The 18712-nt window shown below is 46.8% G+C and overlaps 4 protein-coding genes across 4 annotated transcripts; 1 reads left to right on the forward strand and 3 right to left on the reverse strand.

Annotated features, from left to right (window-relative positions):
- Window positions 1-2127: 2127 nt before the first annotated feature.
- Window positions 2128-2653, forward strand: PtA15_5A784 (uncharacterized protein; the record flags this gene model as incomplete). The annotated part of the gene is made up of 2 exons (XM_053169582.1): window positions 2128-2411; window positions 2494-2653. The coding sequence occupies 2 exons, from the start codon at window positions 2128-2130 to the stop codon at window positions 2651-2653; spliced, it is 444 nt and encodes a 147-aa protein (XP_053020765.1).
- A 1725-nt stretch (window positions 2654-4378) lies between these two features.
- PtA15_5A785 (uncharacterized protein) lies at window positions 4379-5034 on the reverse strand (the record flags this gene model as incomplete). Its single annotated transcript, XM_053169583.1, has 3 exons — window positions 4379-4399; window positions 4462-4862; window positions 4965-5034. The coding sequence occupies 3 exons, from the start codon at window positions 5032-5034 to the stop codon at window positions 4379-4381; spliced, it is 492 nt and encodes a 163-aa protein (XP_053020766.1).
- A 96-nt stretch (window positions 5035-5130) lies between these two features.
- Window positions 5131-13939, reverse strand: PtA15_5A786 (uncharacterized protein; the record flags this gene model as incomplete). The annotated part of the gene is made up of 20 exons (XM_053169584.1): window positions 5131-5420; window positions 9054-9549; window positions 9614-9805; window positions 9871-10296; window positions 10385-10657; window positions 10719-10734; window positions 10963-11189; window positions 11263-11454; window positions 11519-11575; window positions 11646-11768; window positions 11836-12006; window positions 12080-12145; window positions 12206-12418; window positions 12468-12695; window positions 12765-12839; window positions 12898-12957; window positions 13023-13058; window positions 13128-13187; window positions 13260-13325; window positions 13922-13939. The coding sequence occupies 20 exons, from the start codon at window positions 13937-13939 to the stop codon at window positions 5131-5133; spliced, it is 3285 nt and encodes a 1094-aa protein (XP_053020767.1).
- A 734-nt stretch (window positions 13940-14673) lies between these two features.
- PtA15_5A787 (uncharacterized protein) lies at window positions 14674-15311 on the reverse strand (the record flags this gene model as incomplete). The annotated part of the gene is made up of 3 exons (XM_053169585.1): window positions 14674-14919; window positions 14976-15049; window positions 15188-15311. The coding sequence occupies 3 exons, from the start codon at window positions 15309-15311 to the stop codon at window positions 14674-14676; spliced, it is 444 nt and encodes a 147-aa protein (XP_053020768.1).
- Window positions 15312-18712: the final 3401 nt, after the last annotated feature.

An 18712-nucleotide genomic window follows, 5' to 3' on the forward strand; every position in this document is an offset into this window, starting at 1 on the left:
TACCAAAACACTAAGTCCGCAGGTACGGAACATGGCTCAAACCCCAGCTCCTTTGCACCCGTGTTGAGTCCCCAGGTCAGCAGCTTCTCTGATTGCCACTGCCAGGCTTCCCACATCCTGTTGTAGGTATGTAGTACTTTCAAGGTTTTCCTCAGCTTACATGTGAAATACATAAGCACACCTGCTTATCACCTCAGTTTCAATATTTAGAGCTTTTGTGCTCAGCAAGGGTGAAGCGCTGCACTTGGCTACAGAAAGCACACCGTTTAGTGAAGCAAAGCCGGCCTGCCCTGCAGCCCCAGCACAATCAGCGCAAGCGCAAGCGGCCGCGCGCTGCGCTTGCGCTAAGCTTAGCAATTTCGTGCTTCTCTCCCAGAGCCATCAGCACAAGCAAAGCGGATTTGCGCTGCGCTTGACCTATTTTGCAGCATCAAAAGTGCCAAACCCGTCTTTTTGCCCGCTTTTGCGCGCTACGTAGTGCGCTGCGCAGCGGCACAAGCGCAGCGCAGCGCGGGAGAGGGCCCATTGGCAGGTGAATTGCCCACAGGTTGCACCTCCTTGCAGATGACCCACTGCAGCACCGCGGCATCTGTTTTTCCCCCATAAAAAAATTGGGGTTTTTTTTTTCTTGAATGTCTTTATTTCCACCTGTCACCCCCCTAAAAGTACCGGATATTAAGCGGTTTAAAAGCTCACATCAGCAATAAAAAAGAGGAATTCAGGGCTATATTCCGCGCTTTTAAAGCGCAAGCATGCCTTGCTATCGCTATAATTAGCGTTTATGCGCTTTTTGTGCGCTGAAAACATAAAAAGAGCAGGCCCCAAACCATTAAGCGCAAGCGCCAGCGGCCTAGCGCTTTAAATCAGTGAAGCAAAGCGGTGTAGCGTTGAATCCGGCGCGGCGCTTCAAGTTGTCCAACGGGGGGTTTGGGGTGTGCAGTGCTGCGAAGCACAAGGGCTTCGCAGGCAGCTGGAGCGGCACAGGGCCTTCATTTTTAAGCGGATGCGGAGCGGCGGAGCGCAGTGGCTAGGCGCGGAGCGTGCAGTCAAAGGCGGCGGAGCTGCGGCGTGCGGAGCAGAGCGGACTTTCTCAGTCCAGGCAGTGCAGCGCGGTGATTGGGGGAAGCCAGTGCAGCCGGAGCAGGTCACGTCAGCGGGCGTGGCTGTGGCCGAGGTGGTGTGTGGGATCTCAACACCGCAGGCTAGACAGGGGGGGTGGATGATGGATGATCAAAGGGCTGGTGGCTGTCTACGGCGAGCGGCGGAGGAGCATATGACAATGGGGGAGCGGAGGCAGGTGGTGTGCGTGGGATGGTAGGAGGAGTTTCTTTTCTACTGTTATTTGTTATTTCTATTTCTATTGGGTTATGACGTGTGGCAGAGTTTACTGGGTTCTACTTTCTACGGCGGAGAGGGGGGGATTTCTACTTATACAGTCACAGTTTCTTTCTTCCCCCCTCATCTTATCATCTCATTATTTTATGATTTAACTTACTCTTCCATGGATTATTGATCTGATCATAGATTTTGCTTTACTCTACGGTTTCTTGCTTATTTCTTGATGGATTGCGTTTTGTGGTGGTGTTTTCTTACGGCTTCTATGTTAGCTTTTACTGCGGTGGTTTACCTTACTTTTGTGGTGGATTCTTGTGGGTATTATTACTCTTTTTGCTTTATGGATTTCTTCCCACTGCCAGCATATTTGCCTGGCATGGCGCAATGCCCCTCTTCATCGGGTGCGCTCAACCTTTTCAAACTTGGTTGAGTGCACCCGATCAAATAGGCATCCGAGTTAAAATTGGATCAGACCCGCGCGAGGAAAATGCCTCCCGATGTGAACTCGAGTGCGGTACCCCCGAGCTCGGATCGGTCAGACATCCAACCGATTGAAATTCTTAATTGGTTGGGAGTAATCCGAGGCTCAGTTGGCTGGTCTGAACCAAGGGATGGCACCTCGGTTGGACCCTCAACCGAGGAAAATGACCTTCGGGTGTTGGCCAACCGAGGAAAATGACCATCGGGTGGTGGCCAACCGAGGAAAATGGGTGGTGGCCAACCGAGGAAAATGACCTTCGGGTGTTGGCCAACCGAGGAAAATGACCCTCGGATGGTGGCCAACCGAGCAAAATGACCCTCGGATGGTGGCCAACCGAGGAAAATGACCCTCGGGTGTTGGCCAACCGAGGAAACTGCATACATATGTATATACACATTTCCCAAACTCATGGGCTGGCGGGGCCAATCAAACCCCTGTCAACGGAAGCAACAACCAAAAGCAGCCTCTTCTCGACCCTTGCCCCGCCACCGACGATCAACGGCAGCGAGAATGGAAGCTCACCGGCCAACCACCACCCACTCAAACCCATCCTCCCCCCTGTCCGCACTAGCCAGCTCTGGATGCTTTCGGTCCTGTTGGTGTTGAGCTCGAGTCGAAGTACACAGGTCTGAAAGCTGAACATTTGCCAATAGCTGAACATTTGCTCATAATTTTAGGCGCGCCTCAGGTATTTCTCCGCCTCAGTATAGCTCCATTGCCAAGTATGGCTCAGTGGGGAGGCTACCTGTGACCGTTGTTCATAACAGAACTAAACAGGCTCAACCTACTAAACAAAGACACACGCGCTTGAGACCACTCGAAATGCAAATTATTTAAACCCCTACTCATTACCGTCACCCCAAATTGCTACTTCATCTTCCTAGTATATTTGACGCATGCACATATCAAATCACAAAATGACCAGTCGCCACTACTCTTGTCCTCACCTCTCAACTTGCAGCGCCAACATTAAATATAACAAGAAACCGTGTGACCAACACTGTCGCCTCAACATTGATCGCGTGAAAAAGCACACCTTGAACCAAAGAATTCACGGTAAATGCGGGCCTTCATGTCCAGTATATCAACTCAGCGGTGAATATCATTTTTTACTCTAGTATTCACAACATCAACTCATTTTCCATCCTGTTATTAGCTCGATCCATAGATAGTTTTTCATTCAAGCCTTTCGACCTCAACCCTTGTGAAATATTGGCGCAGGCGAAGGAAGTTCACCAAGACACCAATCGCAAATCCGTTATTGCCTCGCACCACACCTCAAAAGAAACAAGAAAGCCAAGCAACCACCACGGTTCAGGTCAGAAAAAGGTTAAAAAAACATGTAAGCCATATTTATCTCAAGTGCTAACTCTCACTGTTGAAAACCTGACTATTTTTGGAAATTACACAGGGGTGGTGGTTGGACTTCAGGTCATTTTGAAGACACTGGCATATATCATATTAATTTGCACCTGGTTGCGCGGCTCCCTTTCCATGTGCATGGAAAAGTCTGATTTCAATCTTGAACATATGTGTGATTTTGCATGTGTGCAATTTCGCTCTTACCTGTTGTATTTTTTTCGTGTAGCTGCACCAGCTACATTCTGCTTGACTGTTTTACAATTATCTTTATGTTTAGTGTTTCTGTTTTGAATCTAAATTTGCCGTGAAACCTGTTCTCAAAACTGAGAAGCGGCGCTACGGTGTAGAAAGCGGTGATTTTAGCGCAGCACAGTGCCAACAGGCGCCGCTAAATCTGTCACGACCTCAGCCGGTCTATAGTTGAATACTCAGGACCATCTTCAATAACTCAACATCGCTTGACTGAACTTTGCTTGCCACTCATTCTTCGACAAGCCAACTGATCAACACTCAACTCCGAATCACTCAGCTCTTAAAGCTTTCTCATTTCTTTATCAATTCCTATGTCTCATTATATCACAACCTATGTATGTATTCTTCCCTATGTGTTTGACCATCCATCGAAGACCATAACCAGAAAACAATTGTATATATAAGTCATCATGTGTGTCTCTATTTGTTTCCTACAGCTTTCATCGAAATCAAAACATTTACATAACTCATAGCTACAGTCACTGACTCCGCGAGTAACACTCCCCGAGGCCAGGGTCGGAATGATTGCAGATTTGGCTGACGCCGACCTCGCAAGACTGGCTGAACACTAGGCCATGATTGTGGCGAGACGGGTCCAGGACGTTATCAGGAGACAATTGGAAGGGCCTGATACGCCAGCAGATTGGGCTGATGTGGCACAAGAGGGGGAGGAATTTGATGCTTACATGAACAGGATCACAAATGAGTTGGTACTTCGTGATGGTGTGGTGGTAAGTCTGATGCCAGATTAGTGAATTACAAATGCTAGAGTAACAAACCTCACCCCGATGTTTATTTTTGGCCGTTTAGGAACATTGAGCTTATTGGGCCCATGAGGAATCAGGAAAAACTATTCCTTTTCTTTGATACTTTTATGTTGATTACTATTTTGAGCCTGTTGGTGTTCCAGCTCTTGATATCATCTGTCATAACCAACCTCGAGATAATTTAAAAATGAAACTTGATTTTCTAGAATTTGAGTTTGAAACATTAATTGAGAAAGAGAGCCGGATAGCTGGGAGCAAGCAAACAGGTGGAATAGACTGAGGGCAATCATTGTGGTTTCCTGAAACAGTTGGTTGACCGTTGCGGGGCAAAGGGATCACAGATTTCCCAGAACGGCGTAGTGGATGATCAAATGTTTTGTCGCTAGAGAGCTGCTCATGGAACTTGGTTGGCTCGGAATCAGGGATGCTCCAGATCTGCGCGATGCTCTTCGCATCTTTCTCCATTTTTGCAATCTCTGCTGGGGGGATCAAGCCGGGGTCGGAGCTGATCGTAGCCACTGCGAGGAAGTCACACGCCACGCGGTGCTGGTTCTCTTGCCCAACACACGAATGTGAGGTAAGCTCTGGGGATGGTAGGAAGTCGATCGACCATACTGGTGCTTCAGCGTTGAATATAAAACCCGCCTTCTCAGATACCAATGTATCTAGTAATCGTCCGCAACAATGTCAAGATTGTTAGCAAATTGAGGGCCAAGAACCGTGAAGTAGAAGACAGAAGTTGTGTAAAGTCACCCCACTCAAGCGACAACTAGCAAACCGTTGGAAGGTGATCCTTTCCTGTTCGATCGTTTCCGTTCCATTGTCCAATTGCGCCATGGTCAGCGGCCCAGCGTAAAGGCTCAGTGAGCCTTTGTTGTTACCCTTGGCGGCCCCTTGATCAGACAAGCTATTACTGATTATCCGGATGGGCTTCTATTGGGTTTTTGTAGGCTGCTCCTGATCAAGCGGGGATGGAAATTGGAGGCCGGTCGGGAGATATTCTTGAGCCTGTTGGTTGTCCAATTGAGATCGAAGAAACAGCGTAAGATCTAGCTTAATTTGGTCATACCACCCTTCCCATCGATCATTCTCGCGATGTTCGTCTGTGTTCCATTTGGTTTTATACCATCCCAAATCGGATAATAGTTGCATGGCCGGAATGGAGCGTAGGGTAGATTGTATCGAGCTCAGTGGCGAGGACGCCTTGAGCTTGGAACCTGCACCTGAAAATAAGTAAAAAAGGGAGTCAGTTAGATTGATCTGTCCTTGATTTACATGGATTTGGCATTTCCACTGTACTTCTCCTTGAGGTAGATTTGGAGCTCCGCCCAAACTCGGGCTCGCTCGCCAGACCGCTGGTCCGATGTGAGATTGGCGTGGGGCTGCAAAGAACAGGGGAGTGAATTCCAGTGGTCCGTTGGCCACAGCTGCAACTACACTGCTTACATTGCGAGCCAACCCAGTATGCGTGTGTTTCTGGTTCTTCAAAGAACATCTTAGTGGCTCGCCATGGGCATTTGCAAACGGCTACGGATCAAGGTCGACACAGCGGGTGAGAGCAAATCGTTTGAGTGTAGCCTGGTTTTGCATGGTCTGAGAGGAGAGACCCAATGAATAAAAAATAACATCAGAAAAACTAGCTTAACATACAGTTGGGGTGTGGAATGACACACCAGAAACTCAATTGTTTCGTATCGCGTGGAGTCGGAGGTGTCCAAATTGAAGTAAAGTACGGTTTGAGTGCCTGGAAGGGTGAAGGAACAGACAGATGAGTCGGAAAGGAAAAATTTGAGAACAGTCGGAAATGGAATTGGGTTGATCATGCCCAAAAATCAGAGGCTCACCTGTTTTTTTTTCTTCCGGGCGGGCGGTTTTCCAAATGGGCGGCTGGGAGGGTGGAGAGGGAGGCGGAAAGGAGATGTCAGGACGGGAACAAGCAACAGTGGGCCAGCTACGCTAACCGTAGCGTTAGCGTGGCGTAGCGTAGCGGAATTCCGGTAAATTCTAGTGTAGCGTTAGCAAATTGCGCCTTCTCTGCGCTAACGCTCCGCGCGAAGGGTGCGCAGCAAATTTAGCTGTTAGCGTAGCGTTAGCGCAGATGCGCGCAATTGCGCTAACGCTACACACGCAGGGCGCAAAAGAGCGCGCGCTACGGTGCGCCACAGTGCTTTTAGCTGAAAAAAAGGCCTTTTTTCCGCTAAAAGCGCTGTAGCGCAGCGTAGCGCAGCGTAGCGCAGCGTAGTGACTGTAGCGGCGCGCTAACACTAACAAACAATTGGCGCGCTGTTAGCGCCGCTGAAAATTAGCGCAGCGTAGCGGGGCTAACAGCGCGCTAACGCTACTCAAAATGGGCGGGCGCTTTTTGCCGCTACGCTAACGCTAAGTGGCACTGTAGCGTAGTGTAGCGTAGCGGCCCACTGTTGGAACAAGTAAATCAATCAATTGACCGAAAAACGGTGGCTCCACTCACCTGTCTGATTTTTTTTTTGGCGGGGGGTCTGCCGGCTGAGTATGTAGGTTTTTGATGGAATTGCCGCGCCAATAGAGCACTGTATGTAGACAGAGGCACTATTCAGAGTGTGCGGGAGCACTCTTCATAGTGCCAGAGGCACTATTCAGAGTGTGCGGGAGCACTCTTCATAGTGCCAGAGGCACTATTCAGAGTGTGCGGGAGCACTCTTCATAGTGCCAGAGGCACTATTCAGAGTGTGCGGGAGCACTCTTCATAGTGCCAGAGGCACTATTCAGAGTGTGCGGGAGCACTCTTCATAGTGCCAGAGGCACTATTCAGTGTGCCGGAGCACTCTTCATAGTGCCAGAGGCACTATTCAGTGTGCCGGAGCACTCTTCATAGTGCCAGAGGGTGTGCTCAGGGAGCAAGGATTAAGCGGCTGCACTACAAAAAGCGCAGCGCAGCACGACTTGCCCCTGCTTTGCTGCGCTAATTTATAGCTCTAGGCCGCTTGCGCTTCCACTTAATGTTTTGGGGCCTGGTTTTTTTAAGTTTTCAGCCCACTAATTCTAGCGCACAATGTCAAAAAGCGTGTAAACACTAATTATAGCAATAGTGAAGCGCACCTGCGCTTTAAAAGCGCAGAATATAGCAGTGAATTCTGCTTTTTCATTGCTGATGTGCGCTTTTACACTGATTAATAGTGGGTATTTTTAGGAGGTTGACAGGTGCAAATAAAGACATTCAAGAAAAAAAAATTATGGGGGAAAAATGCATGCCAGGGTGCTGCGGTGGGTCACCTGTGAGGAGGTGCAACCTGTGGGCAAGTCACCTGCCAATGGTCCCTCTCCCGCACTGCGCAGCGCACTAGGTGGCGCCCAAAAGCGGGCAAAAAGCTGGGTTCAGCGCTTTTGGCGCTGTAAAATAGCTCAAGTGCAGCGCAAAGCGGGCGAAAAGACATGTTTGGCGCTTTTGGCGCTGCAAAATAGCGCAAGTGCAGCGCAAATCTGCTGCGCTTGTGCTGATGGCTCTAGCAAGTAAGCCTCTCCTACGGAGAGCGCCCCGCGTGGGTCCCCCGGACCAACTAACTAGTCCACTGAAATTCCTTTCGTAGTGATAGTTGGCTAGATCCACAACAGTGGGCCGCTACGCTAAACTACGCTAAACGGCGGCCCTTAGTGCAGTGTGCTGTGGGGATAGCGTTAGGGTCCTGTTAGCGGCGCAAACACTAAAACTACGCCACGTTATGCTGATTTCAGCGGAAAACCCCGCTAAAGAGTGGCATAACGCAGCGTAGCGGGCTTAGTCTTTGGTTTCTGCGGGTTAGCGCTAGTGTAATACCGCTAACAGCTAATAAGAAATCCTGTTAGTTTTAGTGGTATTAAGCTATGCTACGCTGCGCTATTGCTCATGGTAGTGTAGCTGACCCCGTGTTGCTTGTACCCACTCAGCAACAATAGATTCTCTTCTGCGCGTCCAGGAGGTTTCCTCTTAGGTGAGAATCTTGTACCTGCTTGCTAAAGACCTTGGCAAGCAGGTACAACATCAAGATGCTCGCCAGGGAAGAAAATTGATATTTGAATATGGGGCGACTCGAGGAACTGAGGGGTACATTCATGGTGTGCATTGAGATCTGGCAAAGATTGGTAGGACAAGACAAGGGAAGCTGAATAGCTACATGCAGTAGGGGTTTCTAACTATGTAGTACGATGTGAACAAATTGTAGGAGAATGTATTCTCCGGCATGATGATTTTTCTGATTCGCAAAGCAAGCAAAATAGGTGTCCTATTGCTTCTTGAATTAGAATGTTAATTAAGCAGCGGAGCTTTCATTTGAAGTCCTTTTCTTTGCTCAGACGACTGATTAGCCAACCACATCACATCGTAGGTATCTTCAGGGAGACCACATGGAGTTGCTCGCACTCCTCCCTGTGGGGCCAGCGCACCTAAGTTTTTCCGCTGTGCTGGCTTTCTGCCCGCTCTTTTCGGCATATCAGTATTGAGCTTTCGAGTGAAGAGGTCAATCTTTTCAACCAGTGCTGTTGCCGCTTTACTTCGCCAAATGGGTACACGCCTTATCCTCGACTCTTCATTCAAATCCGATTCATCCGAAGAACAGAGTCGCTCATCCAAAAAGAGTGGGCAATATTTTTCAAGCTCCTCAAATGACGCGGCTGTTTTATAGCGTCTCTGTGCCAACTGAATAAAAAAGTAAATTCATTCAACCTTACTTGCATGCAACTAATACCAGTAATAACAGAGACTCTTACCGCTAAACGTCGTGCAGATCTTCGATCTCGCTGCTCATCTACCCCTCGCAACATTTTTGCAACTCGTCTTCCAGCTTCAGAATCACTGGAGCTGTCGGAACCATCAGGGGAGTGGTTGGAGTGATTAGTCTCACGTCCCTTTCCCTTCGCGCGTTTGTAATCCTTTTTCATTTCCCCAATACGATAATCGATGTTCTTTTGGACCAGGGTTTCGACCCTTTTAGGTACAGCTCCCTCTAAGGTAAAACCGGCACGGAAATAATCGGAGTAATCTGACGCCTCAAATGCTTTGTAAAATGTGTCGGTGATGAAAGCGGCCGTCCTTCGGTTCCACTCCTGCGCCTTTGGATTTTCAAGCTCAATGCTCAGTCCTAAGAAGGGAAGTCCGTATTGCCTAATACGTCGAAGGCAATAATCAGAGAATCCTTGGCCCATTGTTTCTTCCGTGTCCCAAGTTCTTGTAACTTTATTTGATTTTATAAGGCATTGCGCAGAGACGGCTAGCACGGGAAAGCCATCACCCAAATCTGGCAATTTTCGGAGTTCCTCCTCGGTTGGTGAGCGAGGGAAATGACTCTTGGACCTTTTAAGGCTCATGAGCATCCGGATGTGTTGTTGAATTGCATTGGACTGGAAATACATACAACAGAAAATTCAGCTCCCACCATCTACGGCTATCAATAATTTTACTCACCAAAGTCTCGTCATCAGCCCTTGTCTCAGCATCCATACTCTTCCGTTCCTTTCGTAAACTCTCTTTCCTGCCCCTGCTTGGTCCGCTTTTCTGGGTTTCCCGTCTCCATTTTTTTATTTTTGGAGCGTTTGCTTGAAGAGAAGCTGATTGAATATCTCGGGTGGGCAATGTATCCGATCTTCTGGAACTTCCCTGATTTTTTCTCATGAGAAAATGTCAGCTAGTGCTTTCTAGAACATGAAAGTGTGATTCTTCACCTGTGGCAACTGATTGGTGGCTGTGTTACCATCTGGGTCTGAATCTGTTTCACTATGGCTACCGATTCTAAGTCGAGGGGGAAGATCAATTTCAATGCCGTGTTCAACCGTTTTATTACTTGTTCCTTGTTCTTCTTCCGATTCGCTGTTCTCTTTATCAAAAAGTCCAAAATAGTAAGAAAAGTCGTCTTCCCTTTCAAAGCTTTCGGTGCGTTCTTCAATTCGATCAGGTCGATTGAGGTTAGCTGAAGGAGGTTTATCAGGGTAAATTGAACCAAATTGATTGAGGGTCAATGGGTTCACCACTGAATTGGATTGAATTTGGGATTCTTTCAGTAAATGGGCAGGGTTATGTACGGAAGGGGTAGGGCAAGCTACAACTGGCGGATGAGCGTTTTCAAGCTGAATTTCCCGGTCAACGAATGACTTTGAGAACAATCAATGATTAGATGAGAAAGAAGTCAATCCCTGTCAACCAAACAGAAAAACTAGCGTAATGCGTTCTCATCCTCACATTTCGAAATTTTGAAAGCTCAAAAACATGTTTTTTCACAACAGCTACATCATCGACCAAAGCCTGAAACTCGGGAAAGTTGATAGCTTCCAAATTGGGTTGCTTTTCGAGAAACCCATCTTGAAAGGCGGTCAGACGTTCTTCCAGCGCATTCTGATTAGTTTGAATAAATTTGATGTTGCTGACGTATGAGGCAATGTTCGAATTTGCCTCGGCGAGGCAGAGATTGTTGCTTTTTAGAGCCTCTTCCATGCTTGCGACTTTGTCGTTGATCTGGCAAACACAAAACCAATAAACAAATCAATTATTTCAAGCTGTTGTGAAATAGACTAACGTTCTTGAGGCCTTCACTGAAGTTGCCATTTTGAATCTCTAGGCACTCAGCACATATCTTTTTCTATTTGATTTGCTTCGGTAGTCAGTTTTATTAGTTAAAGGGCTCGGTATGAAGATACTTGAAAACATCACCATGTGTTCTATAAAGGTTTTGCTCTTTAATTTTTCAAAAAAATTTGAATCCAAATCCTGGGCAGCGTGCAGAAGAATGTTGGTTAATCCAGGATGCCCGATGCAAGAACATAAAATGTGGTTCACTTGCCATTGGCGAGTTTTGCAGATTAGTGCTGATCCGCTGAAGCTCGTTATTTTCCCTGGATAACTTGGCAACACTGTTCTCAATATTATCTTGCCACTGAGAAATCAGTGCTTTATCATGCCTGAGCGAATCAATGGCCAAGTTTGCCTTAGAAAGGATAGCTTCATTTTTTTCGCCAGCCTTTTCGAGGTTTGCTACCTTCCCCTCAATCTAGCAATGAGCATGTAACAAAAAATCAGAAGTTCAACGATTCAAATGGGTTTCATGAGGCAAATTTACTTACGTGCAATTTGGCATTTAACACTGATCGCAGATCACGTCCCTGCCTGAGAAGTTCACCAGAGATTTGTGTACCCTGTTCGATAAGAGGCTGTAGCTCCCTGTTTTGGGCTAAAAGAACCACATGCTTGAGCGAATCAAGTCGGGCATCAAATTGATTTTGATATAGTTCCAAGGATTCATCGAACTGATTTTTCTGCTCCAAATTATGACTTTAGTGGTTAGATTACAAAAATCACAGGAGTTCATAAAATGGTTACCACAAGTTGGACAAGCCTTTCAGTTTCCATCCTGTAAGCACTCCAAACAGCGGGTTCCTGGAAATAAAAGCCAGAAAATCATCAAATTAATTAATTAAAGGCAAGATACCGAAAAAGAAAAACTTACAACCGATTGGTTTTGGATATTTGAATGGGCAAGCTGAATTTCGTTTTTCTCCCTAGATAACCTGACGACCTCCGCCTCCAGAACCGCAATCCTATCAAGAACTTTGTCGTGAAGCTGGGAATTCTGCTCCATGTGAAAGATTGGATAATAATCAGCAAAAAATATAGTGAGATGAGCTAAATTTACAGACGTTTTGGGCTGTGTATGCTTCAATCGCATGCCTCTGTTTGATAAGCTCGTTAGTTGTAGCCTGTTCCAAGTTGGCCTGGAATTCTTTAGTCTGCATGAAAACCCATTCCTTTAAGGATTCGACAGTGGCGTTTATGGTGCGTTTGTGGATTTCGAATGATGTGTCACATTTCTTGATCGGTTGGGGAAGCCTTTTGTGGTAAGCCTCCAGAATGAACAGATAAAAAAAGGTAAAAATAACTTACAATTTCAATTAGGTTTGAAGAAGCCGCCCTCCCAGCCGAAATGTCAGTTGCCGCATTGTCCAACTCCTATCGAAATTTTGCTATTCAACAGTCGAATTAGATATTTTCAAAAATAGAGGAGCTTACCATCAATTGTCCACTTCTTCCAGCAAGCTCAGTACTACTCAACAACTCGAAAACACTTTTTTCCACAGTTCGAAGCTTGTCATCAAGATCAACTTCGAGCTTCTTGAACAGTTCATCAAATTTAGCAAGAGACTCAATTTCTGTGCGATGTTCCGAGAGCTTCTGCTGGTTTATGTGTGACAGTTTTTCGATGTGCAATACTTGTTTTGAAATCTTGGAAATGAATCATGATTGCCATTAATATTATGCCGGTTTAACTAACCAACAATTCACGCACCGTTTTTCCTATATCTCTCATCTGGTCTACTTCCTTTCCCTGCCTCAAGAGCTCCTCGTGATTTTCCAGGCTAGATTTATGATTTCCTCGCAGAACTTCTTGCATCGACTCCATGCTTTTTTTTAAAGCTTCTATTTCATCCTTGGTGGACATTGAGTTGTTCCATGTTTCAATCTCCAGATGAGGAACGGCAAGACTTCTGTTGTTCAGGTGCTGATGGAGCGAACAGAAATCAGTGAAACATACCGAACCAAGGGTGTTGTGTCTTATTGCAATTCTCACCTCAGCTTCTATACGGCCATTCATTTCTTCAAATTTTGATTCGATTTCAGAAAATTTACTCCCCCATTGGTTCCACTGATGGGCTGAGGCAATCAGTTTTGAATTCAAAACTTGTTTTCTTACAGAGACTTACAACCAGTGAGTTATCTCTCAACCGGCCGACCATTTCTTTCAGCTCTTGCATTTCCTGGACCTATCTCATTTAATCAGCAGGGATAAAATGTCGATAGTTTCTGGAGAAGTGGTTTGTTGACCAACATTGGGACGGTATTCCATCTGTAGTCGGGCATTTATCTGTATTAAAAGGAAAATTGAACATTTGTAAATGAGGGTCAAATTTATCTCAATCATCTTAAAGCTGACCATCATCATCGTGTCTTCTAATTTGGTGACCTTTGCTGGGAGATCGGTATCCGCTTGCACCTGGTTTTTTGAAAAATAATGATTATACTCAAAACCCAAATAGAAAGAAGTGATCTCCACGTGTTGACTAACTTTGGGTTGGTTATGGTCCCCCGCTGGTTGGGCAATCTTTAAGCGCAAATCTGACAAAACTTTAGCCTAAAATCCCGACCAATAGCAACAAGTCAAGTAACCATATATTAAAAGCTTCCAATTAAGAAAAGAACTCGACAACAAACAGTAGACGATATCTCTGATTCAATCCTGGTGTTTATCTGAAGCACACTCAAGTCTATACTTTTCTGTTTGACCGATAGGAAAAAAGCATGCATGTATTGTCAACTTCAGAGCCCAAGTGGAGTAATTTTACAATTCACCATCATACCTCAAGCTCATCTACTCGATTTTGTAACTGAACATCATGCAGATCGCGCAAGCTCGGCTGGACATGTGAGGTGAGGACATTTATCAATTTTTGTTGCTTCGTAAATAATTATTTGGAGAATTTGGATCCACTGACATTATTAGGTCTTTGACGCGGAGCCATCTTCTTCAAAAACGGTCAAGTTGATTTCTGGCAGGTTAATAGGAATCCGAAAATATTTTGGTGACTATCAAATCTTGTTGAAAAGCGATTCAGATGATAGTCATAGAAGAACGAAAACGGCTTCATGTATGTACATACAAATAGCTGGAGGCTAAAAATGACAAACAAAAGCTTTGAAAAACTAAGATTTACATTGAATTTCTGCAACCTTCTGTATGGCGGACATAGTGTGGCCTACATGTGAACCACCAGTGCTGCTGGATAGTGCTGGATATCCACCCGATGACCCAATGCCTCGCTTCATAGGTGTTCACCACGAAAAGACATCAGGAGGGCACCAGGCTGTCAAGCTTTGGTGTTGCTCTTGCCAATCGGAATGTTGGCAGCAAACCCCTTCCGCGCAAAACAAGTGGGCAACTCTCGCTCCCACAGGTCATGGCCCAAGCAGGGGTCCTACGCTTTTCCCTTTTATGATGATTGATTGCGGATAGCCATAGGCCTTGCCACATATGCTACAGTGATGCTGTCACAATGACCCCACCACGGAGCTTTTAGAGCCCAGATGCTCTGGAAAAATATCTTCCGTTTTTTAAATGCTCCCACCAGTCGGCAAACACTGTGATAAACTGCAGAAAGCAGTAAATTAGTGTAGTACAGTTTCCATCCGCGTTTCTTGGCACCAAAAAGAAGTTGTGGCAGGGTCCGACTTCCATTTGCAGCGCCAGCACAGGAAATAGCAACGCCTGTGTTTTTTTTCCTTTTGTGTAGCAAAGAATTTTTTTGCTTTGGCGAAATATGAGGAAATAGCAACCACTGTGTTTTTTTCCTTTTGTGTGCAAAGTGATTTTTTCCGCTTTGACTAAAGATGGTACAGGCTGCAGCAAAAGTGGTTTGTTGGCTGGGGGCACACTTGTTTTCTTTTTTGCTTTTAGAGACTGTGTATCAGTTCTTTTTTACCTTTTAGTGGCTGGCACCATTTCTCTTTGCTTTTGTCCGCTTTTTGATGGGAATAGCATCAATAGCCCATAGCAACGCTGTGCTTGTGCGCGCTTCCTGCCGGGCGTCGGCGAAAGCGTGTGGAGCGGGTGGGGAAGTTTGGCACGCTTTGGTGGTTAGTTGTGGGGTTGAGGGCGGTGCGCCACGAGTTGCGGCCGGGATTTGTACATCAGATAGGGCGTCTTCTCCGTCGCCCGATGAAGGAACGCTCTGGTCGGCCGGGGCAGGGGCGGGGTAGAGCGGGTCGGGGAGGGGAGGATATCAACGTCCTCGCCTTTGATCGTCCCGAAGCGGGGAAAAAGCGAGGATGGAGCGCCGTGGGCGAGCTCGGCCTCTGTGCCTGTTGCCCGCCGCGACATCCCCGTCGGATTGCGCAGCCCCAGCCGGTGCCGGTGGGCCGCGATTGCAACCGCCACCCGGCCGTGCCGTGTCGAGCGACTGCCACTGGCACTGCTGCAGTCCTAGCGCCACCATGCACCCCCAATCCCGCCCGCTTGGGAGCTCCGGGGCTCGTCGAGCGGGATTTGCGCGCCCAAGCGGAGCAGCAGGATCACCGCGGTAATGATCCACAAGACCAAGGTGAGGAACGTCAGCGGGGCCATTACTGCTTGGCCTCCCCAGGGAAGCCAGAGCGACGAAGAAAAAAAGTTTATAATTAGGATCCACACACACATTTACACGCCCAAGAGGAAATAGAGCGCACGGTGAGCATGGTTTCAGTGAGCTTGGCAATTAGGAGGACAACAGATTGGGCCGATAGCGATGGCGACGAAAAATGAGTTAGCAAAGCGGACACCCATGAATAGGATATGTTGGGCATAGAGGAGGAAGTCGAAGAGGGTCGATCAGGTCGATCAGGTGTCCTAGGATGAGGGACTGATGAGCCCGCTGGCTCTCGAAAGCAAAAGCCAGCGAGCCACCGAAGTACAAGGAAGACGAGCGTAGCTCGCCACCCAGCTCTGTGGGGACGGATCCGGCTGATTGTGTGTGCCTGTGGGTTTTTTAGCGCAAGTGAACGATCCAGAATTCTTCAAGGACATCGATTTTAGAGCGGTAGCGAAGCGCTGGCACCGCTACTGCGAATTTGAACTGCGTGTAGCAAAGCGGGGCTTTTCTGCTTACGCTAAAGGAATTGGCGCTTTGTAGCGCTATAAGCCCTACGTACCGCCAAAAACGTAGTGAATGGGGCCGCTACTGTGCAAAAAGCGTAGCGGAGGAGTCCGCTTTTCTGTGTAAATGAGATGTTGAGGATTCGAATTTCAATGACGCTATAGTAGCACCGCAAAATCGGTCAAGTAGCTTTTTTTCCGCTACTGTAGCGGCAAGCGTGGCGCAGTGCTGCTACTGTCTGTTACTTTCCGCTACTTCCACTACTTGCCGCTGAAAAAAGCTTGCTATTTTCGCGTGTTTTTTCCCCTTAAAAAGTGTAGCACCCAGCCCGCTACTAAAAGCGCAGCCAAGTGGGGTCAAAATTGCTACGCTTGCCGCTACGCACTGTAGATTTGAAGGGGAACCCTTGACTTTTTCTTCCATGATTTACCGGCTTTAAATATACTTGGATGAATAAATATTGAAAAAATTAATTATACATACAGAGCATATTTTTCCTTGAGGTACCACCAGGAATTTACTCTTGCATTATCATCCATAACTTCTGATTGTTTCCAAATATAGCAAGTGAATTTGATGAAAACTATAAGAAAAATTCTGCAGCACATGTGTGGTAACAATGGTGAAAGGCTTTTGCTCCATGCAGCGCAGCACTTTTTGGGCCGGCTGTGCAGTGCTACTTTGCAGCTTTTTAGGGCTACAGCTTGCGCTTTTTTGGCCCGGCGCGTAGCTTTTGATTTTTTGTAGCCATAATGTAGCGCAAAGACGCTGCGCTTGCACTATTTTTTCTAGGGAGGATAAAGTACAAAAAAAGTGTGCTGCACTATTTTGTAGCACTTTTTGTGATTTTTTTGGGGGGCAGGATAAGTAAATTACTTTTGTGCTATATTTTGGAGGAGAGGGAAAACCCTATTTTTTTAGGGGGTTGAGAAATCGACTCCCAAAAATTACAAAATCGACTCCCAAATTGAGTTTACATCGCGCGGCGGTCCGCGCGACGTCTGTCCCGGGTCCCCATGACCCAAATTTGACTGGGGGTCGATTTTGTGATTCCACCATCTGAAACGGGAGTCGGAATTTTAATTTCACAAAAAATGCCGGAAAATAAAGAAAAATTTATACCTCCGCACTGGGGCACCCAAAGCCCCCCAAACTTTTTCAGCACTCTAAATACACTCTTTAGAGAATATTGTGAGCTTCACAGCATTAGTACTCCTCAGGGAAACCCTGTGTAGCCGGGGGGCGGATTTGGCCGATTTCCTACTAAGGCAAACCCCCAAAACCTTATCTACGGTGCTCCAAACAGCCCCAAATTTTTTCTGCTATAAGGATGAAGTCTTTAAAACATATGTTAAGCTTCACGGCATTAGCACACCTCAGGGAGACCCTGTGTAGCCGGGGGCGGATTTGGCGGATTTCCTACTAACGCAATGTGCCATATCCTGAGATATGGTGATCCAAATGCCCCCAGAATATTTCTGACACATAAATACACTCTCTAGAACATATTTTGAGATTTAGGGGTGTATTACACATCAGGGAAATCCTGTGTAGCCGGGGGCGGATTAGACGGATTTCCTACTAAGGCAATTGTCGTAGTTTTCTTCCTCTGTGCTGTCCTACACCATTAGGAATTTTTTTGTGGTCTGGGTCGGTAATTGTAGATAATAGGGCAGGGAATTATTTGAGCGCCCTCTGAATTTTTTTTATCTCTTCTTGATCAGAAGATATAGAGGGTTCAAGTGAGGATAAGTAGTAGGAAATCCACCAAATCCCCCCCCCCCCCCCGCGGAACAGGGTCTCCCGGAGGTGTGCTAATGACGTGAGGCTCACCAAATGCTCTAGAGAGTGTATTTATGTGGCAGAAAAATTTTGGGGGCATTTGGATCACTGTATCTCAGGATATGGCGCATTGCGGTAGTAGGAAATCGGCCAAATCCGCCCCCGGCTACACAGGGTCTCCCTGAGGTGTGCTAATGCCGTGAAGCTTAACATATGTTTTAAAAACTTTATCCTTATAGCAGAAAAAATTTGGGGCTGTTTGGAGTAAGGTTCCGATCCGGACCCCGCAGATCCGGAGAAATCCGGAAACCCCGCAGACCGGATCAGGGTTCGGGATTGAGCTTGAGAGATCCGGAATCCGGCCGGATAGTGAAAAGCACTCCAAAAGCAAGATTTATGCGGGTAAACTTCAGAAAACACCCGAAAATAGGGTCTTTTCTCGGGGAATACCCGTGAAACCCGCATGAATCGGGAACTCTACCGGGGAATCCCCGGCATACCCAATCAAATTGGCAATTTTTTTGGGAAATGCCCCTTGCTTTCAGATCCGGGAAAATCCGGCCGGATTCCGGATAAGACCAGGGTCAGGGTGGGGGATGGCTGATATCCGGCTCCGGGGCACCGGATCGGAACCTTAGTTTGGAGCACCGTAGATAAGGTTTTGGGGGTTTGCCTTAGTAGGAAATTGGCCAAATCCGCCCCCCGGCTACACAGGGTTTCCCTGAGGAGTACTAATGCTGTGAAGCTCACAATATTCTCTAAAGAGTGTATTTAGAGTGCTGAAAAAGTTTGGGGGGCTTTGGGTGCCCCAGTGCGGAGGTATAAATTTTTCTTTATTTTCCGGCATTTTTTGTGAAATTAAAATTCCGACTCCCGTTTCAGATGGTGGAATCACAAAATCGACCCCCAGTCAAATTTGGGTCATGGGGACCCGGGACAGACGTCGCGCGGACCGCCGCGCGATGTAAACTCAATTTGGGAGTTGATTTTGTAATTTTTGGGAGTCGATTTCTCAACCCCCTTTATTTATTATTTTATATGGCCCTGTTTGTTAGCGTGATAAATGTAGTGTAATATCAAAACTACATTTACAACATATAAAACATTGTTT

This window comes from Puccinia triticina, chromosome 5A (assembly GCF_026914185.1).
Source record: "Puccinia triticina chromosome 5A, complete sequence".
Taxonomy (NCBI): Eukaryota; Fungi; Basidiomycota; class Pucciniomycetes; order Pucciniales; family Pucciniaceae; genus Puccinia; species Puccinia triticina.